This window comes from Sparus aurata, chromosome 6 (assembly GCF_900880675.1).
Source record: "Sparus aurata chromosome 6, fSpaAur1.1, whole genome shotgun sequence".
NCBI lineage: Eukaryota > Metazoa > Chordata > Actinopteri > Spariformes > Sparidae > Sparus > Sparus aurata.
In genome coordinates, this window is record NC_044192.1 from 38,617,728 (window position 1) to 38,636,716 (window position 18,989).

Below are 18,989 nucleotides of genomic sequence, written 5' to 3' on the forward strand. Positions count from 1 at the left end.
TATCTTTTTGTTTTCATTATCACTTTTGGCATTTTACTGAGAAAAAGACCAGAGCCCTGACTGCCCTGCACAGCCAACATAAAGTCATTCATCAGCAGCGATACGCTTCACTGTGAACATTTCACCACTATTACTGTATTTGTCAGAACCTGAGACGGGGTGAATCATTATTTATTTGTCTGTTTTTCATCTTTTTGTGCAGAATCTATAGTATTTAAATAAAAGCCTTTTAATACTTGAATTTTTTGTCGGACAGCTTCATGGGAGAGCCCAGCATGGTACTGTAGCTATTCATTCAACACAAGAAGAATCAGGGTGACTAGTTACTGCATGTTTATTGAGAAAATAATACAAAAACATGATGTGTCACTACATTTGTGATTTCAGAATAATCCATGACATTACTTGTGTTCAGCATCTTTACATCAGCTTGTGGCACTTAATGAGTTCAGTTCTTCAACAAGAGAGCAGCATGTGTACATGTCACAGAAAACACAGCAAACACCTGATTGTTATCTGTCAGTGACTCCACTTCAAAATAAAGTTTAATCTCATGCATTTTACATAAAGTGGAGGTAGGATTTATGATCCATCATCGTAATAATAATTAATCAGAAATGGAAACATAATAATACACATCCAAGGACCTGCCTGCAATGTCCAAACACTACAGTTAAAGGTACATACCCAGATTGTGTTATTGTGAGCAATCGTTAATGTGAAGTAATTCACTTTATTAAGATATGTAGGGCATACAAATGATGTGACCCTTAAGTGTCTGAAAAAGCTAATCAGCTTTATTGAAACTTAAAAGCCATTAGAATTCATAATATAGCCAAGTCGGTCTAAAAAAAAAAGGGATCATAAATTTGCTTTCACATTGCATATATCACTTAAATCTATGAAAATAAATACATTTTAATAGATGGTATTGAGTAACATACAAAAGATAATAACAGTTTTAAGAAAGAAATTTTGCCTGAATTCTAAATGTATGAATTCTTGCTTGTGTCTGTTTTAATGTGGTGTTCACTGCCTGTATACAGTCATTCCAAGTGTAAGATACCGTAAGTTTCCGTAGATGGAACATATTATTTGCAGCAGAGAAGCACAACAGACATGATAAAGCTGAGCAGCAGATGTATCAACACCTTCATACCAAGGTGGATGCCAGAAGGCCCTCAACCCAAGAGACAAACTAAAAAAAAAGAGAGATTTTTGAAAACATATTAGTTACCGGCTGAGTTCAGTTGTTATTATGTACAGTCAACATCTGAATTCTGACGGGGAGATTACTCTTTACCTGCTTGAAATGTATCTCAGGTTAGCCAGCCAATCACATGACAGAACACACTCCGGACTGGAGCGACTGGTCCTTCCTCTGAGCCACAGCATCCAGACTGCAACACATCACACAATGGTGGTTCATTACAATAAAAACAATGATGGAGGGTAATCTAATGATGACGAATGACACTTTTATAGTTTTTGATGATACTGACTTCCTCTGGGTTGAGGTATTTTTTAAAATTGTATACACAGTGAAAAAATTGAGGAGGTTGCCAAGGATGCAACTGACAATTGTGGAGTCATTGTGAAAATGTTCACAAAAACTAAAGAAAATCTTTATCATACCATAATAAAGTAAGTCATTGCTTTTTCCAGTACTACTGCTGTTCAACTTGATCTATAAAAGTTTCTATCCTTGGAAAACATTAATCCTCAAAGAGCGGGTTCACCCAGAGAAATGCACAAAACACAGCATCCAGGGATGCATGTTAATATAATATCTTTATATGTTTCTGATTGTGCCCAGTTAATATGTTCATTTTTAAAAGCTAATCTACTGTATATCTACATCTACCAGTGGGCCATTACTATAGAGTACACATAATAATAAGGTGAATCAAGCTCAATGGAGATGTTCTCTGCAATTACGTGGAAAAATACACATCTTCAGTATATCAGTATATAGTATATAGATTATCAATAAAAATCAAATATTCTGCATTCTTACAAATATAAATGTACTTTTATAGCATTTAAACAATAATGATATATTGTGTAATTACAGCTTTCAGAAAATGATTGAACTTTAACAATATTATGACGTTAAAAAGCCTTCATAACTAACAGACATTAAATCTTGCTTACTGAAATATTTAATCTCAGTCACCAAATAGTAATGTTTCAAAATTGTAACTGAACGTTTATATTATAGCATATACTGTGTATTATTTATATATACACGATATAGGCATCCTTATGTCCAAATATGTAGATGTTTTAAATAATGTTTTACTAAGAAAGTACTATGTTTTTTGAATGTGCAAAAATTAGGTCAATTAATTCTACAGTTTTTTTAGGGGGTGCCATTTGCAGGTCGAGCCAAATTGAATTTCGTTATTCAAAAAGCAAAGATATTTCTAGAGTATACTTATAAATTAATTAATTAATTAATAATAATACTAACATATATACACATATGTATCACAAATACATATATCTATCTATCTATCTATCTATCTATACATATATACATATATCTATATCTATATATATATAAATATATATATATAGATATATATATTAAAAAATGGCTTTTTTTTGTTTTTCTGGTAAATTTGATGTGCCCAGTTCTCACCTCTTGGATGGCCTGAAAGGAGTGGCCGTCTCTGACTGGAAGTTGGTGACTTGTCTTTTCTCATCATCAGTGAGGGTGTTGCCTGGCTCACTGTGACAGACACCTCCGCCTGACTCAGAATTACTGCAGGATAGAAGACTGGCGGCATGAATGGGATTCCCATTTGGGTCGAGGCCGTCAGCCTCACCGTGGCAGCGTCCCAGCATCTCAATGTCATTCTGGGTGGAGGACTGTGCAAGGATGTGGGGCATGGAGAGGGGTAGCGGGGAGGACTCACTGTGGGACAGCTGCAGTTTCTTCATGTGGTGGACTACTGAGGCTGCATTGAAGGCTTGCTGTTGGAAATGCACACAAAGAAACAAGTTGATAAGGACAATAATATGTCACAATCAACTTTACATAATAAGCTCTGATGAACCTCTCTAACCTCTGTGACTGTGTCATGAATAACTGAAATTTGGTACAGTTTGGAAATTGTAATGATGTAATTAAATGTTAACACGTCAAATGCAGTGACATTCTTGATAGCCATTAACAGTGTCAACACAGAGTTTACAGCATTTGAGGATACTTGATACTGGTGCTTCAAGTGTTCACATTTGATATTGTAGTTGAAGCTTGAGCTTCAAAACTATGTCACATTAGGTCACTGTAACTTTGGTCTAAATTACTTTCCCCTGTAAGCTTTAAAGATGGCTTGAAAACATTGGGTTTTTTCCTGTTAAAAAGAACAGCAGCTGGGGTCAGCTTGGATTTATGATTGTTCCAAATACAGCAACATGTTATCATAGTGTAAGAAACATTAAAATGTGCATATAAACTTCTCCAACACTCCTGCAACATCATCCACTTTGCAACTGTTAAAATACTAACACACTTAGTTCCAAATAGTTTCATATTTTGCCTTCATTATAAGTCAGCTGTCAAAGCAGTCAAATCTACTTTCAAATCAAACATGAAGAAAAAAGTAGATTTGATTTGTTTCTTTGTTTTTTTAAAAAATATCCATTAATTAATTTGGATTAGTGTAAATTGTCAATGTTTTAAACTGAATAAAATGCCAAAGAGAATGGACCATCAGCTCAGATCAAACATTTTACAGTATGTTGGCTTGTCACTTACCTTCCATTTAGATTTGGCAAAGTTTCTCTCCATCTGTTCACAGACAGACTGATAAATGTCGATGCCGTTAGCTGCATTTCCAGCAATCCTGCAATCGAGACAAACAGTTAATGTGGAAAACAAAAGACAGAAGTGCGTGCGTGCGTGCGTGCGTGCGTGCGTGCGTGCGTGCGTGCGTGCAAAGAGAAAAAACTAACCAGGGGTGTCTGAGTGCCTGCTCAGTGAGGAAGCGTTTCTTGGGGTTTTTCTCCATCATGTTCCTGATAAAGTCTTTGGCTGATGAGACATGGCATGGACAGCTGTTAGTATTGATTAGAACTCAGTACTCGCAAGTGCTGCATAACATTAAAAAAACATTTGAACAGTGACATTACATATGTTACTATTAGACCAACAGTTACTGATCCAAAGCACCTGAGGACGCCTGGATCTGTCTCCTGATCACGTATCTGAACCAAAAGTTAATGGGATCTTTTCTGAAGAGATACCCATCCATCATCCAGGTTTCACGGAAATCCATATAGTAGTTTTTATGTAATATACTGTTGACGAACCAAATACAGTGACAAGGTAGTAATGTTTTGGTAGTTAATGTGATGTAGTCTCATGTAGTAGCATGTAATAACATGTAGTGCTGTTGTAATGTAGCAATGTTATGGCAAAAACGTAACCTTCATGGCCGAGGTAAATACAAGCAAAAAGGTTCCCTAACTTTTTCCTCACTCCAAACTTTCAAAATCCAAGTCATCATATAAAGCAATTCTCATTGACAATCATGTTAAGAGGAGAAAAACACAACCTGTCTGTTCTTCACACCTAATATGGCAATAACTTTTACTTAAAAAATAAATGTATACAGCTTCCAGGTGATGTGTGTTTCTGGCTGTGGCCATTTTCTGTTTCGGTGGACTGGAGGTTATGTAACAGTGGGTGGCAGCACTGTGTTGGTGCTGCAGCTACACAACAGGAAATAAAACAGGAAATGGTAGAAGAAGGTCCTGCAATGTAATGTTTTTTTCAAATATTTATTTGCATTATTTGCATTTCTTTTCATCAGTCTGTTCACTTTTCATACTCAACCCTAACATCTGACGTCTCTTAAGAGCAGCTAATTTAATCCCACAGGCAGGCTACTCAACTTAATTTCAGAGGGTCTGCTGGTCTAAATTAGATTAAGCTCGAGGAATATATTAACAAATCCTGATCTATACTTACTAACACTGAGGTTAAACATAGTAGTGACACTATTTTTGTCACCGCCATGAAACAACCCCGGCTGAACTTCAGTCTCTCGAGGCAGGTCACAAACCAAGTCCTACTAAGTAACTCAAGCACTAACACCATAGGTGTCACAAAGATGATGACAGGTGCTCAGAATTTTACGTGGGAGAATGCCAAATACTTTAGTAAGTTTAAGCTCATCAAGCTTTCAAATCTCAATTCAAGCCAAGTCTCAATTCACTCGAATATTGAGTCAAGTGAATTTGTGATTATTGAGATTTTGGTCAAGTCATTGGGATTAGCATTGAATTTAAATGTGTTTAAAAAGAATCAAACTCCAAAGAAAAAAGAGCGGTCAGTCTAGATTGCTACACATTGTAAAATACTAAAGATGTCAAATGTTTTTTGCTGTTTTCATACCTGGCTCAGAGATGTTGTCCCAGAAGGGTGAATGAAAAGCGTACTCAGCTCGCATGATCTTTGAAAACAGACGAGTTTCATTGTCTTCAAAGAATGGAGGGTACCCGCAGAGTCTGCAACGGAGAGACAACCATAGAACCTTTTCATCTACTGCCTGTAAATCCTTTACATGTGAGTTTTGGATTCATTTTGGATGACTTCAGCACCTTTGTGCTGTCACGTTTTGTTCCTGGTTACAGAATCTGAGTGTTCTAATTATACAATCGTTCTGGTTTCACAAATCTGGTGGGAGTTTCTCTGCAAACACTCAAACACTGAGGCTCATGGGTATTGTAATATATAACACAAATCCACAATCCCAACTGAATTAAAAATTTGGATTAAAAAAAATTTATAAAACTCATAATATTCACAAATGAGTGGGGACAATATTTCTAGAACTAATAGATTGACTCAGTTCTACAGTCTGCCTTGACTATTTATGAACAGTAACATAATGTGTTATGGTATTGTGAGAGAACAGAACTCACAGAATGTACGTGATAACTCCGATGGACCAGCAGTCCACTGCTTTGCTGTAGGGTTTCTGGGCCAAAACCTCAGGGGCTGTAGAATGACACACAACATCATGAAGAGCAAGAAGATCACTATCCATCACTCTGGTAAAGGTTCATCTTTGTTACATTGGTTCATAAAACTTTGTCCCAGAACTTATGAGGCTCGTCTCCTTACTTTTTGCAAAATTCCTATCTATCCTTTCTATTCTTATTGCTAATGAGCGGTTTGCATCTACAAAAGCGCTTGCTTTTCTCGCATAGACAGCTCTCTGGTCTTCATGGTGGTTATCTTTTTAACTATAAATGCAGTCTGCACAGGAAAAACCCAAAGCTGAAACTGAGAGTAGACATTCAACGCTATTTATTGTTTGAATAAATGGGAGGGTTCAAACAAAAAGTACTATGTTCTAAGTTTTGTAACAGATCTGGATGTAAATACCTGGAAATGGAAGCTGGCATACTGATCTCCTGTCTTATATCTTTTGATGTCACACCCAAATGTTTTCAGTGTACAGCAAAAATAAAGGAATTGACCTCGCTGTTCCACTAGTATTGAAGGGGACTGTATGTGCATGCCCCTCCCCAATAACTCACCAACATATCCTGGTGTACCACAGGCTGTGGACATCACACCATGCTCCAACGTCTTAGACAGACCAAAGTCACTGACCATGATCTTAGAGTTCTCATCTGTGTTGTAGTATAGCAGGTTCTCAGGCTACTCCGAGACACAGAAAGAAAGTGAGACAGAGAGAGAGAGACAGAGAGAGAGAGACACACACACAGAGAGACAGAGAGAGAGAGACACACACACAGAGAGACAGAGAGAGAGAGACAGAGAGAGTGTAATAGGGTTATTTTTAGCAAAGAATCACAAAATATATCAATCAATCAAATGTTTGTGTCAACGTGTGTGTGTGAGTGACTGAGTGTCTCACCTTGAGGTCCCTGTGTACAATGCTGTTTTCATGCAGGTAGCTGACGGCCTGCAGCACCTGTTTGATCACCATGCTGGCATCCCTTTCGGTGTACACCCCCTTGTCTAAAATGCGATCAAACAGCTCCCCACCTGACACCCTACACACAAACACAAATACACAAAGAAAATCATCAGTGTTTCCTAGGGCAGGTGTCTTCAGTGATTTTCAGGACAAGAACCTCTTAGCTTACCCCTTACAACATGTATAGTATAAAATTCTGTTGCCTATCAAACTGGGCCAATAATGTGTAGGGTGGCCTATAGTGCTACAGATGAACATGTCAGCAGCAGTTATTAGCATGGCTAATGTTATGTTAGGAGGGTATGTCAATATGTCACGATCCACTGTGACTCACAAGAATGTCTGTTCACTTGAGACAGTTATACAGATAACTGGCTGGTGTATTTCAATAATACACAGTTAGCTGACTAGCTCACCATTATGGACAGGTGCTGCGCAGTCAATATTGTTCTTCCTAAGTAATTACATGTGGAAAATGAGACGATAATAATGAATCCACTTACAGTTGCATGACCAGGTAATAGTGCGTTCGACTCTCATAGAAGTCCTCCAGTCCCACCACGTTCTCGTGCTTTATCCTGAAATAGTATGAGAGTGGGTGAGGCATCACTTGGAAAACCAAAATAGTTAAGAATTTGTTATTGACAGCATTTTATAAAGTTTATTATGTTTTTCCTAATTTGAGAAGTCAAAATGTTTGTTTTTATGTGCGAGCCTGGGGACTTGTCCTTTTTTTATCTCCTTGCTGTTGTTGACTGTGTAGTAGCTGCTTAACTAATGTAGGTGATCAGGTTTGCTGTCTACTGTAGGGCAAAACATTTTCAAACTGTTGTAAATTGTTGTTGTTGTTAATAATTATTAGATAAAAGTAATCCTGACCAGTTACATGATTAAATAATATGAATATCAAACACTATTTACTAGGAAGTCATTGGGTTGACTGACCTCTCTCTTTTTCTACTCACAGCTTCTCAAACTGGTTCTTATTTAACTTTTATTTTGTTGTGTTTTTTCATCCTGTATGGGTAACTCTTGTGTTTGAAAATGACTTCATATATATGATCAGTGGTAACATTCCAACTTGTGCTATTGCAGGTTTGGACTTAAAGTCATAGTAGATCTTTTGATGGCAGTATGAGGTACTTATCCCTCGTCAGTGTGTTACCTGCAGCAGATGGCTGTCAGTTCTACGCCAGTTTGGAGAAGCAGTGCTGGCAGGCAGCAGGGCATTGAACTGCTGAAACCATACCGCAAGACCTGCTGGCTATGCTATGTTTTTAACATTTTGGTGCCAAGTGTTGCCATTAAACAGCCCGGTGTGTGTGTGTGTGTGTGTGTGTGTGTGTGTGTGTGAGCATGCGTTACCTTCTTAGTACATTGATTTCATTTTCCAGGTTGGTATGAGCAAGGTGTTTTTTCTTCAGACATTTCAGGGCATACAGTTGTCCTGTGTTCTTCTCTCTCACCATAAAAACCTCTGAAAAAGACCCCCTGCACAAAAACAGTAAAGACACAGACAGACACAAATTTAGGGGGTCCTTTGTATTTTTCATTACCATTAAGGTTAAAAGCACTAGTTTTTGTTTAATATTCCTTTACTTTAAGACAGCGACATGCTTGTGGCTTTGACAATCTTTGCCAAATATACATTTCCTTGGAAGTAACAAGGGTTTTCCTCCTCTTGTTCACACTGAGAAGAAAAAGGGATGGCTGAACGTTTACATTCTGATGGAAAATTAAGTTAATCTCTGCTGAAATGCCATCCCAGAAAGTTTTAGTTACAGGACAAGACCAAAAGCTATGTAAACCCCTCTGGACTCTATGCTGGCCATTTGTGTCCACCTCACTTCCTTTTTGTTGATCATTTTAGCTGTGTTAATGCATATGGAATGATATATCCCAAGGGTCTGGATTTTTGTCTGATTTTTAAATTTTCAAGACCTGCTCTTTAAATATGTCAATATTATACTGCATATCTACAATTGTACCTTATGGCTCTATCATGGACACTTTTGGCCAATTAAAAAACCCATGAAAACTACATTTTTTAATTCCTTGTGATTTACAGTATAAAATCATATAATTTAGGTAAAATGGCTCTCATTCTAAACTCAACACTTGAAAATGTTAGTTTTTAATGTTTTCTACCAGATTATGTCATTTGTCCATTTTTGGGCAAGGGAGCAATTTCAGTTAATATTCTTAGTTTCCACTAGGGGCGTATGATGGCTTCCTGCACTCCAATTTTGACATAGGTGTGATCCTAAGGATGTCAGGTAATGATTTGTGTTTGTGCATGGAAAAAAAATGTGCCTGCAAATATGTATTAGCAAGATAAAGTGACATAAATTACAGTGTATCATACCTCCAAGTTTCAGTGAATTTCTCTTGGTACAGGTTATTGAGCTTTGAGTTTCCAAGGCAAACCTGGCTGTGATGCACAGGTTGAAAACACCTGTAACTTTGATCTTTTCATAAAAAAATGCCACACACAACTACACAATAGCCCTTACATACTCATATAGCTGCTCTCCAAAAAAAGGATCACAGGTCATCTTGACCTCTGGCTTCTGGGGAAACAACAACAAAGTCTGACACTGTTTATAAATCTGTCCTGGAGTTTTTGCAGGTGCAGTCAGTACTAATGCTATAAGTGAGCCTATCAGCTCCCAGATCCTTCTTCATCTGGCAAGATGGCGAGAAGGTCATATGCCCTGACTGAAGCACTTGAGTATGTGATTGGCTCAGAGAGTAAAGATGGAGAGAAATCCTCTGCGGTTGAGGAGGAGAAATCTTCTACCCAAGATGAGGACACGTCCTCTCCTGAAGATGATGGGACACCTTCCTCAGTGGATGACAGCAACACCACTGATGACGACTTCCAGCCAGTGCCTGATTCCTCTTCCTCAGGGGAAGAGGACGGTACAGACACAGCGATGGAGGCCGATCAGCTGATGGCAGAGACAGAGGAGCTGGCGGGTGAGTGGATGTCTCGTCATGGGAAAATGATGTGGTTTCCCACTGCTGAAGAGACCCTGCACCACAATCCAGTATCCACTGGTTTCACCCCAGGGCCCACCCTGTATGCAGTTGCCCATATCAGCAACCTGAGGTCTGCCTTTGACCATTTTATTACAGAGGAGATCATTCAGCTCCTGTGCACCAACACAAACCTGCATGGGAGGCGAAGGTGTGAGGATTGGTGGATGAAGTGGAGATGAGAGTCTACATTGGGATTCTGATTCTGGCTGGCGTCTACCGCTCAAGACATGAAGCAACACATGGCATGTGGGATGCCAAGACAGGACGGGCCACGTTTTGTGCTACAATGCCCCTCTACAGCTTCACTCAGATCAGCGCTAACATCTGCTTTGATGACAGGCTCTCCCACCCAGGACGCTTCAGGAATGATAAACTTGCTGCATAGGTCGTTGTGGACTTCGACCAGTGGCGTGCACAGACCTTTTGAAAGGCAGGGGCGAAAAGCAAAAAAAGGGCACATACAGCGCGTTCTCGTGACTGAAGAGGGCACATTAGCGCGCGTTTTGGCTCCCAAGAGGGCACTTTAGCGCCTGTTTTTGTCACCCAAGAGGGCAGTTTATCATGTTTTAACCAGCCAAGGGGGCAGTTTGGTGTTTTGCCAACCAAGAGGGCACTTTAATGCACCTTTTGGCTCCCAAGAGGGCGCTTCAGCGTGCGTTTTGGCTCCCAAGAGGGCACTTTAGCACGCGTTTTGGCACCAAAGAGGGCACTTTAGTGTGCATTTTTCAGCAATTGGGCCACTGCCCCCCCATGCACACCACTGACATCTACAATATATCCCCAACAAGCCTGCAAAGTATGGCATTAAAATCTGGTTCACCTGTGATGTGGCAACCTCCTATGCCTGGAGGATGGAGATGTACATGGGAAAACCACCCAGTTAAAATTCTGGAATTGATTAAAATTTTGGATTTCATGTTCAGGACTGATGTCAAATTCAAAAAAAGAAGCAAATATTTTCAGTATATAGTGTTTGCATAGCAGTTTGTAAGCAAACAGGAGGTGGCCATTTTTGGCCACAAATAAGCTGAGAGGGAGTTTTTATGTTTTTTCTGTCACTGCACAAAAAACTAATGAAGCATAAAAATCATTGATACTGCTTATTATTGACACACATTAAGCTGCAATGATGGTTAAAGAATAATTCAGGTAGCATGTATTATTTGTAAAAACATGGTGATTTAATGCTATTCTCCCTTATAAATCATCAGCATTATGTGATCAAATAGGCACTTATAGGGTTAAAATTCAGAATTTTAATGAAATTTTAGTTTTCATGACCAGAACTGATGCAAATTTAAAAAATTGGGGAAAAAAATGGAATTTTATATATATATATATATATAAAATTCCATTTTTTTTTTCAAATTTTTTAAATTATATATATATATATATATATATATATATATATATATATATATATATATATATATATATATATACATATATTAGTTTTATAGCATTTTGGAAATGTAAACAGGAGGTGGACACTTTTGGCCACGAACAAGCTGAGAGGGAGTTTTATCTACTTTGCCTTCCCTGCACAAAAATAACAATGCATAATAATCAATGTTGTTGTTAATCAACTTACATATCTCAGACTGTGTTATTGATAATACAAGAAAAACCAGCAGCACTGAGAAGATAGGCAGTGGTCATTTTTGTGGTAGTCTTCCAACAAGCGCATTGTGCAAACAAATTGGCATTTGAGGGGTTAAAAAATTAAAAATGAATGAATTTTTTGTACTTATGACAAGAACTGCTATAAATTTAACATTTTATGCAGTAAAAGCAGCAAAAAAACATACAAAATCAAAAAAATTACAGACTCAATCTGTTGGTGTCCATTTTTGGCCACGAACAAGCTGAGAGGGTAGTGAATTTGAACAAGGCCAGAGGGTTAAAGGAAGCAGCACGTAACTTCCATTTTTTGCACAAAGGAAAGAACTGCAAGTTGAATTTGCTTAGTTAAAATTACAGATCATCTGATGACACCCAGACCCTTTTAGCATTTTGTAAATGATAAAATATCAGTTATATGAAACTCTGCTATGTACATGTAACTTTGCTTGAATTACTTGATGAAGTTTGCCAGTTAACTGACTGTGCAGTCATCAGACCTATAGATCTGATGTTAATACCTACCAACCTCTGATCAAAGACATATATAACCTTCTGAAACAGACCACTTTTAAAAAATCATAGCTCAGTCACTCAATCATTCTATACCAGGCAGTCTTGACATGGCTAACAACAGCATGTAATCCAGCCATATGGCAGGTTATTATCATGACACCTTTTTCTTTAGGCTCACAGTCAGACAGCAGCCAGGATGTAATCCTACATTTTGGCCAGTGAATCAAGCATCTGAACCAATGATATTGAGGCTCTGACCTCTAAAACACCTCAGACCCAAGACCTGCAAATGCTGTTAAATCTTGCCGTGTACTGTTCTGAAATAATGCCATTTATTGAAATGTACATCTCATTTCTGATCCAATTTCTCAGTTGCAAGAGCAGGAAATAAGCCCTTTTTGATCCAAAACTCTCAGAATGGAGCTTATCTGCTCTTAAATAGTTTCATCAACTCTCATAACCTTATAACAACACTACAGCCCTTCATACCGTATTACTTTAATAGGCCTTCAATTCATCATCAGCTGAGACTTTGACTGTTCTGCAGCCATGCTGTTCTAAATGTATTTTCTACCTTGAAGGAGAATGTACTTTTGAAAGAAAAAACACAGCAATCAATCACTTGACACACACCTTAGCACACACCTGCATCTGCTTATACAACCACCTTTCATATACAGTACATTCAGTCCACCTATACACCAATATAGACAGTCAGACTCTTAATCCTATAATGAAGTGGTGCTAGGATGTTCCGGCACTGCTGTTCTGACGTCACTGCTCAGGAACCTCAGACACACACACACACACACACACACACACACACACACAAGCCCGACTCATTCACAGCCAGTCGAGGACGGAGTGTTTTAAGCAGCTTTGACGCTGCAGGGCAACTCTTAGGAGGCAACACCTGTAGGTCATTCTGTTGTCCAGTGATATGAAGCCAACCTGCTCTTCCTCCATTACTGGAAATAATGCAGATAAAGCTAATAACTTTTGAAAATAAATACAGTTTGCTATTTATTTATATTTATCTTATTTGTATGTTGTCATTTACTATAAATAACATATTCTATTTATTTATATATATATATATATATATATATATATATATATATATATACACATATATATATATACACACATTTTTGCGGACCCACCGCTGCTGTAACAAAATAATTTCCCAGTCTGCGATCAATAAAGTGATTCTATTCTATTCTATTCAATACTATTCTATATAGACACCAACTGTTTGTTCAGTCTGGTTTATTTGTTCATGTGTTTTGTTACTTGAAACATAGTTTTATCAATTGTATGGTGTATTTAAATTTGATTCCAAACTGCTTGTGTCAAGCCATATCTACAAAGATATTTGCCAGGTTTGGCTTGTTGACCTGTCCATCCATTAAGTATTTTACTTAATTAGTTAAGTAAGTGTATGGGACAAGCTGTCGAAGACATTGCACGACTGTTCACAGGTCAAGTGATGTTTCTCGTGATTGCTAAATTGACTTTAAACTAACCACTTAATAGAAATAATAACAGCTTCCTGTAGATTTAGACTCAGCAAACTAAGGACTAAGTGACATTGTATGTCTTAGTATTAGTACTGAAACTCAGGTATCACATGGGCACAGCTAGCTGACATTAAATTGTCATTTAAGATCTAAATAAGTTCTGAAATTTTGCAGGCACTTTACACACAGTGTCAATATTAATATCATAATTCATCAACTTTCTTTTACTACAAAGTTGTCACTACGTCCATTTTATGATTAACTGTTTGGGCATCCTGTCTTCAAACAGGTTAACAAAAGATCTCAACTAGCAGGTTCAGCTGAGAGCAGATTACCCAGACTGTGTAAGAGGCTACATTGATAAAACTAGCTCTCAGGGAGGTGATGAAAGGGATTATCCTCAGCCTTTGGGCCAATTTGAACCTGGCAGCTAGGAGAAAGACAGCAGTCCCCCCATCATTCAATTCAATCCAGTGACAGCCCTCTGAATGTGCACACAATGAATTAAAAGTCAGTGAAACCAGGTTAGGGGCTGCAACAAAGATGTGCATCCCATTCTTGATGTTGGTTCATAGTACTGACCCATTATACAAATCTGGAATCTGAAAATCTCCACATTCAAGAGGAGACTAAAACAGCTAAAACCAAAACTAAAACAGTTGCTCAATGCAGAAACGATGCTTTTGCAAATTCAACTGCACCTGCCATTTTCAGTTGTGTCCACTTTGTGTTTCAGAGTGTATTTGTTGTTCACTTATTCAAATGCGTTTGCATTAAATGGCTTCATTGTGTGACAATGAAATCAGCTATAGTTGATAAACTGTCATATAACTGTTCGGTGTAATGTAGTCCATTAAGTAGATTGATGATTAACCTCACCACACCATGACAGTCAACATGAATATTTGTGCTTATCACAGACTTGGAAAACAATCTGTTGTTAGTCACAATGGTCATACCTCCATGCTTGTGAATATCATAAAACTTGCCCATGAACACAAATCAAACACACCTGTCCAAATGACAAAAAGCTCATTTGTTCAACAGCCAAAGACTGGCTTTAACTGTCAATGAATCTTGGCACTTACATGCAGGACTTGTCCTTCTCTTAAGGTAACTGAGCAATCTATAGAGAAGGATTAGGGTCACTGTAAAAAAAAAAGTATTTTGGGTTCTGACTTTAATCTCTGAGACTGAAGTCTTCTGAGAAAAAAGTCAGAATTGTGAAAAAAAAAGTCTGATCTTTTTTTTTTACACTGGCTGTAATCCTCTGTGGCAATTACCATGTATATCTCATCTGTCTTCAATCTCAACATCGGTACTTACGATCCCATTTTCCCCTTGAAGTCAAACACTTCCTTGATGTTACTGGTGCTTTTCTTCCAGCTGCAGATGATCTCCTTTCGCCCCATGTCGGCTCTGACGTTGCCGTAGACTCCTGAAGCATAGATGACATTAATTAACATCAAGGTTAAAGCATTGAGAAATTGGGTCCAATCATGTTCTTAAAAAGCCACCAGAGCTTATTTCATTGCAATGATTCTAAGTTGATCACATAAATTTGTTTCTCTTTTCAACAAAACTCTTGTTCAGAGTACTGTGCGCCCACTTTAACATGTCTCTGTCCCTTACATATCAAAATACCACTAAAGTTTGGAACTCGTTTTCTGAACTGTGTTTGGAAGTATAAAAATGATTAAAAACTGAATTAGATAAAATCATGGGCAGAGTAAGAAAGATCTGATGCACTGTATCTTTGTATAAAGAATCAAAATGGAATCCTCTGGCGGATTAAAGGATAAATTCACTCAAAAATGAAAATGCAGTCATCATCTCCTCGCCCCCATGCTGATGTAAAGTCTGGAGAAGTTTTGTAGTCCTCAAAACATTGCTGGAGCGTCACAGTGAAACAGCATTACAGCATTCTGCTAAACAACTGCAGTAGCTGGAGACTTAAAATGTAAAGAAACAAATAGGAAACAAAACAAACATGAAATGGCTCCATTTAGCTCATCTGGTGATATCTGGTGATACAATATGTCTCTTAAGATCCCACATGTGCTCTGCCATGTCCGTTTTACAGAGTTTTTTTGTCACTCTCAGATGATCTCTGCCTCCCTTCTACATCCCTCCTACATCAGTAACATTAGACTAATGTCCACATGGGAGCAACACTGAGAAGTAACTTCCAGCTGAGGCTGGACAATCAACAATCAGCATAGGCTGCAGACTCCTCCAGTATTCTCTGTCTCTGCATTGATGCAGCATCGTCCATGTCCACATCTCATGGGTAAGACCTTTTCACACCTCTAGTAGACAATGACTTAATTTTTATTTTGGGGTGAACAAATGCTTTAAATTGTGACAATCACATTTTTTCTTTTAAATTTGATACAGCTCAGAGGCCTCCAACTGCAGGAAAACAGTCATATGCAGAATAAATAGCTTCAGTATCTCTCTTCAAGTGCAATAACTTTTGCTTTCTTTCCTTTATATCCTATTCTGAAATGCTCTCAGCCTGAGTCACACATTGTCATATGTGTTTTTTTCTGTAGGAGATATGCAGCATGGAAAAATAGAAATCCCCTCTTGCCATTAGGATACTGTCTTCATACAGCAGCATTATGACTTTAACACCTGAGACTGCAGAATCCAGTTCATAGGGCAGCAGCTCAGAAAATGCTCACATGAGTTCTTTCTACATCAATCATTTAGATTGTTTGGGAAGACGCTGTCACTGTATCTTCACTGACGACTGCTTGGATAGATGAAATGAAACAATTAACCAGCTACTTGATGAACAGCAAAGGAATCTGCTAAACATTTAATGATCTATTTATCTTTCATCTTTTTAGTCATTTATTCAGATTGTTCAAGCTTCTTAAATGTGAGGATTTGCTGCATTTCTCTGTTAATATCACTATCAATATCACACTGAGTTTGTTGGTTGTTGGTCAGATAAAGACTATTGTACATATGCACGTAAATAGATATTGTGCTGAGCTCTGGTAAGCTGGGTTGTGTGCCAGTTTATCTAACACAAAAAACTGATACAGAAAATAATTGTCGGTGGACGGTAACCAATAAGTTACCAACCCCAATCAGCTGCAGCTACAAAGACACTGAGGTCATGTCCTCTGTATTTCTTCAAGGGACTCTGGGTATTTTAGGAAACTGAGGCGAGTTTGCATTCCACATTAATGGGTATTTTACAGGCTAATTCCAGGATACTTTTTTATTATTATTAATAATATGGAGATTTTTTAAGGTGCAACATATACAAATTTAAGTTGAAAGCTTTTTAAAAATTAACTGACATTTTCAACAAAATGTGAAGCGTCTATGCATTGTGTTGCTAGCTCTTAGCCAGTTTGTACCTCAAGAGTTGATAGTCTGATAGTAAACAACACCAACACTCCCCCGGTTCTTCATCAGTCAGCTAATACAATGGCTACCTGCACAGCTAACTAAGCTAAGTGGCGAAAGGTAGCAACAGTTAGCAGCAGTTAGCCATTACTCTCGTGATATATTGCCCCCTATTTGTTTGGAGCAGACTCAACTGTTGGCCAATTCTTACATATTACACCTCTAACTAGTTTTAGCCAGATAAATAATCCCTCCATCATTTATTTATGGGTTGAGGAAATGCAGAGTCATGATGCTGAATATAAGTTTTTTTAGGTATTGAAAGTTTCTGTTTGAAAAATACATGTTTTTTTTTCCAAATAAAAATTAAAAAGAGAATTCAGGCTTTATTAATATTCTTTGCTCAAATCTTTCTGGGGGGTAGAAGAACCTCTGCATTTATTAGATCCTGGGCACAGCCCCGACCACGATGTAAAGATACCTGAAAATATAAGTAAGTAGGAGAATATAAGCCTTTCCCTAACCTCCGCCTGTTCCGCAACCCTTTAAGACCGTGTGTTCTGGTTGCATAAACAGTTTCATGTCCATGACTGAGGTCAGTCCTTCATGGGTAAAGCCCATTTGTACCTATCAGTTACACAGGATTCAAAAAGGCAGAGGATTAGAGAGGTAAATAGCAGTGGTTAGCTAATCTTTCCAGCCATCCCTCTGCCCTCCCTCCTTGTGTCTGCTGAAGGAACAGATTAGCAGCTGATTCCCTGACTCGACTAAAACTGGGTCATTTTATATCCTCTGCCTTTGAAAGGCCACTGAACCCTGGCCTTCCAGAGAATACTGGCTAAAATGCACCAATACTGGGTTGTACATCATGAAAGTAATATCTCAGAAAATAATGGGCATATTTAATATTAACATTTCAGAGAACATAAGGATAAACATTGTCTTAGGTAAGGGTCTCACAAACAACAACACCAATACAAACCCATGAAAGCCTTACATACAATTGCATTAGAATACCATGTTTTGATATTACATTCTGATTAAGTAAAAAGCTTTGATGAAATTCAACCATTGTATAAATTCACTAAATTCTTCTTACATTCGTAATTAAATTACAACATTTCATTTGAATTTTGTAAGAAAAACAAATTAAAGCAGACGTACAATTGAATTAAGGGGTCTAGTTTTAATCGTTTTTGTCCTTTAACTATTTCACAAACCAGATACCAGAACACACTGTAGCAGAGAGTAAAGCCTGTATAAAGGTTCTGGCTGTTCATCTGAGTGCAACAGATGTGGTTAGTTTTAAAGAACTAGCCTACCAGTTTGGTCCACCTCCACAGATTACTGGATGGAGTAGAAATGATCAGCGGACATCAAGAGCTAATTCGTGTCCTCTTCACAACTTTGTCATCTCTAAATTGATGGTTAGATTTTAAACATCTGTTACACAACCAGTTATGTGAGCTTAATGCATATTTCTGAGTCAGTCAGTTCAGTCACATAAAGTCATATAAAATTGATTTTATCCAAACAGCCTAAACATGCCAATACAATGCCTACTCTGGTGCTAAACGAGTAATAAACATTAGTAGACTGTTTTACCTGAGGAGCGGTGTGTGGATGTTGACTTGAGGTACCGGCGGATGGACCTGACCTGACTGATTCAGGTGGCTGCCCCTGTGCATGCGCAGGGGGCGGGGCCAGTGGGCGGGGCCAGGTCCATTCATGTCGTCAGTCTACGCAGTCAAACAAAATGCTGCATTCAAAGACTTTAGGAAACTACGCCATGACTCTTACAAAGATGTTGCAATTCCAAATGCCCAATATCATCTTTTACTTAATTAGTTGAGTCAATAAAGTTATTATTTGTTCAGTTCAAAGACGGAGACATTTAATCTGAGAATTTATATAAAACCCCAGCTCATACTGGGAAAGAATAACAAGCAGCACAAGAGGC

General features: G+C 38.0%; 1 protein-coding gene across 1 annotated transcript; it reads right to left on the bottom strand.

Annotated features, from left to right (window-relative positions):
* Positions 1–316: 316 nt before the first annotated feature.
* camk1ga (calcium/calmodulin-dependent protein kinase IGa) lies at positions 317–18,746 on the bottom strand. The gene is made up of 13 exons (XM_030419571.1): positions 18,635–18,746; positions 14,990–15,101; positions 8,331–8,456; positions 7,469–7,543; positions 6,903–7,041; positions 6,559–6,682; positions 5,938–6,013; positions 5,408–5,520; positions 3,964–4,042; positions 3,767–3,854; positions 2,645–2,979; positions 1,304–1,400; positions 317–1,198 (listed from the first exon to the last, which is right to left on the bottom strand). Exons 2-12 carry the CDS (start codon positions 15,073–15,075, stop codon positions 1,337–1,339), a joined length of 1,305 nt encoding a protein of 434 aa, XP_030275431.1. The 5' UTR covers positions 15,076–15,101; positions 18,635–18,746; the 3' UTR covers positions 317–1,198; positions 1,304–1,336.
* Positions 18,747–18,989: the final 243 nt, after the last annotated feature.

What these genes read in the sequence shown, in the direction of transcription:
- camk1ga (XM_030419571.1), bottom strand. Translation starts at nt 15,075, where the DNA reads ATGGGGCGAAAGGAGATCATCTGCAGCTGGAAGAAAAGCACCAGTAAC. An exon ending in TGGTACACCAGGATATGTTG is followed by an intron (nt 6,014 to 6,558) that starts GTGAGTTATTGG and finishes GTCATTCTACAG; the next exon opens with CCCCTGAGGTTTTGGCCCAG. An exon ending in TTGCCAAATCTAAATGGAAG is followed by an intron (nt 2,980 to 3,766) that starts GTAAGTGACAAG and finishes CATTTCCAACAG; the next exon opens with CAAGCCTTCAATGCAGCCTC.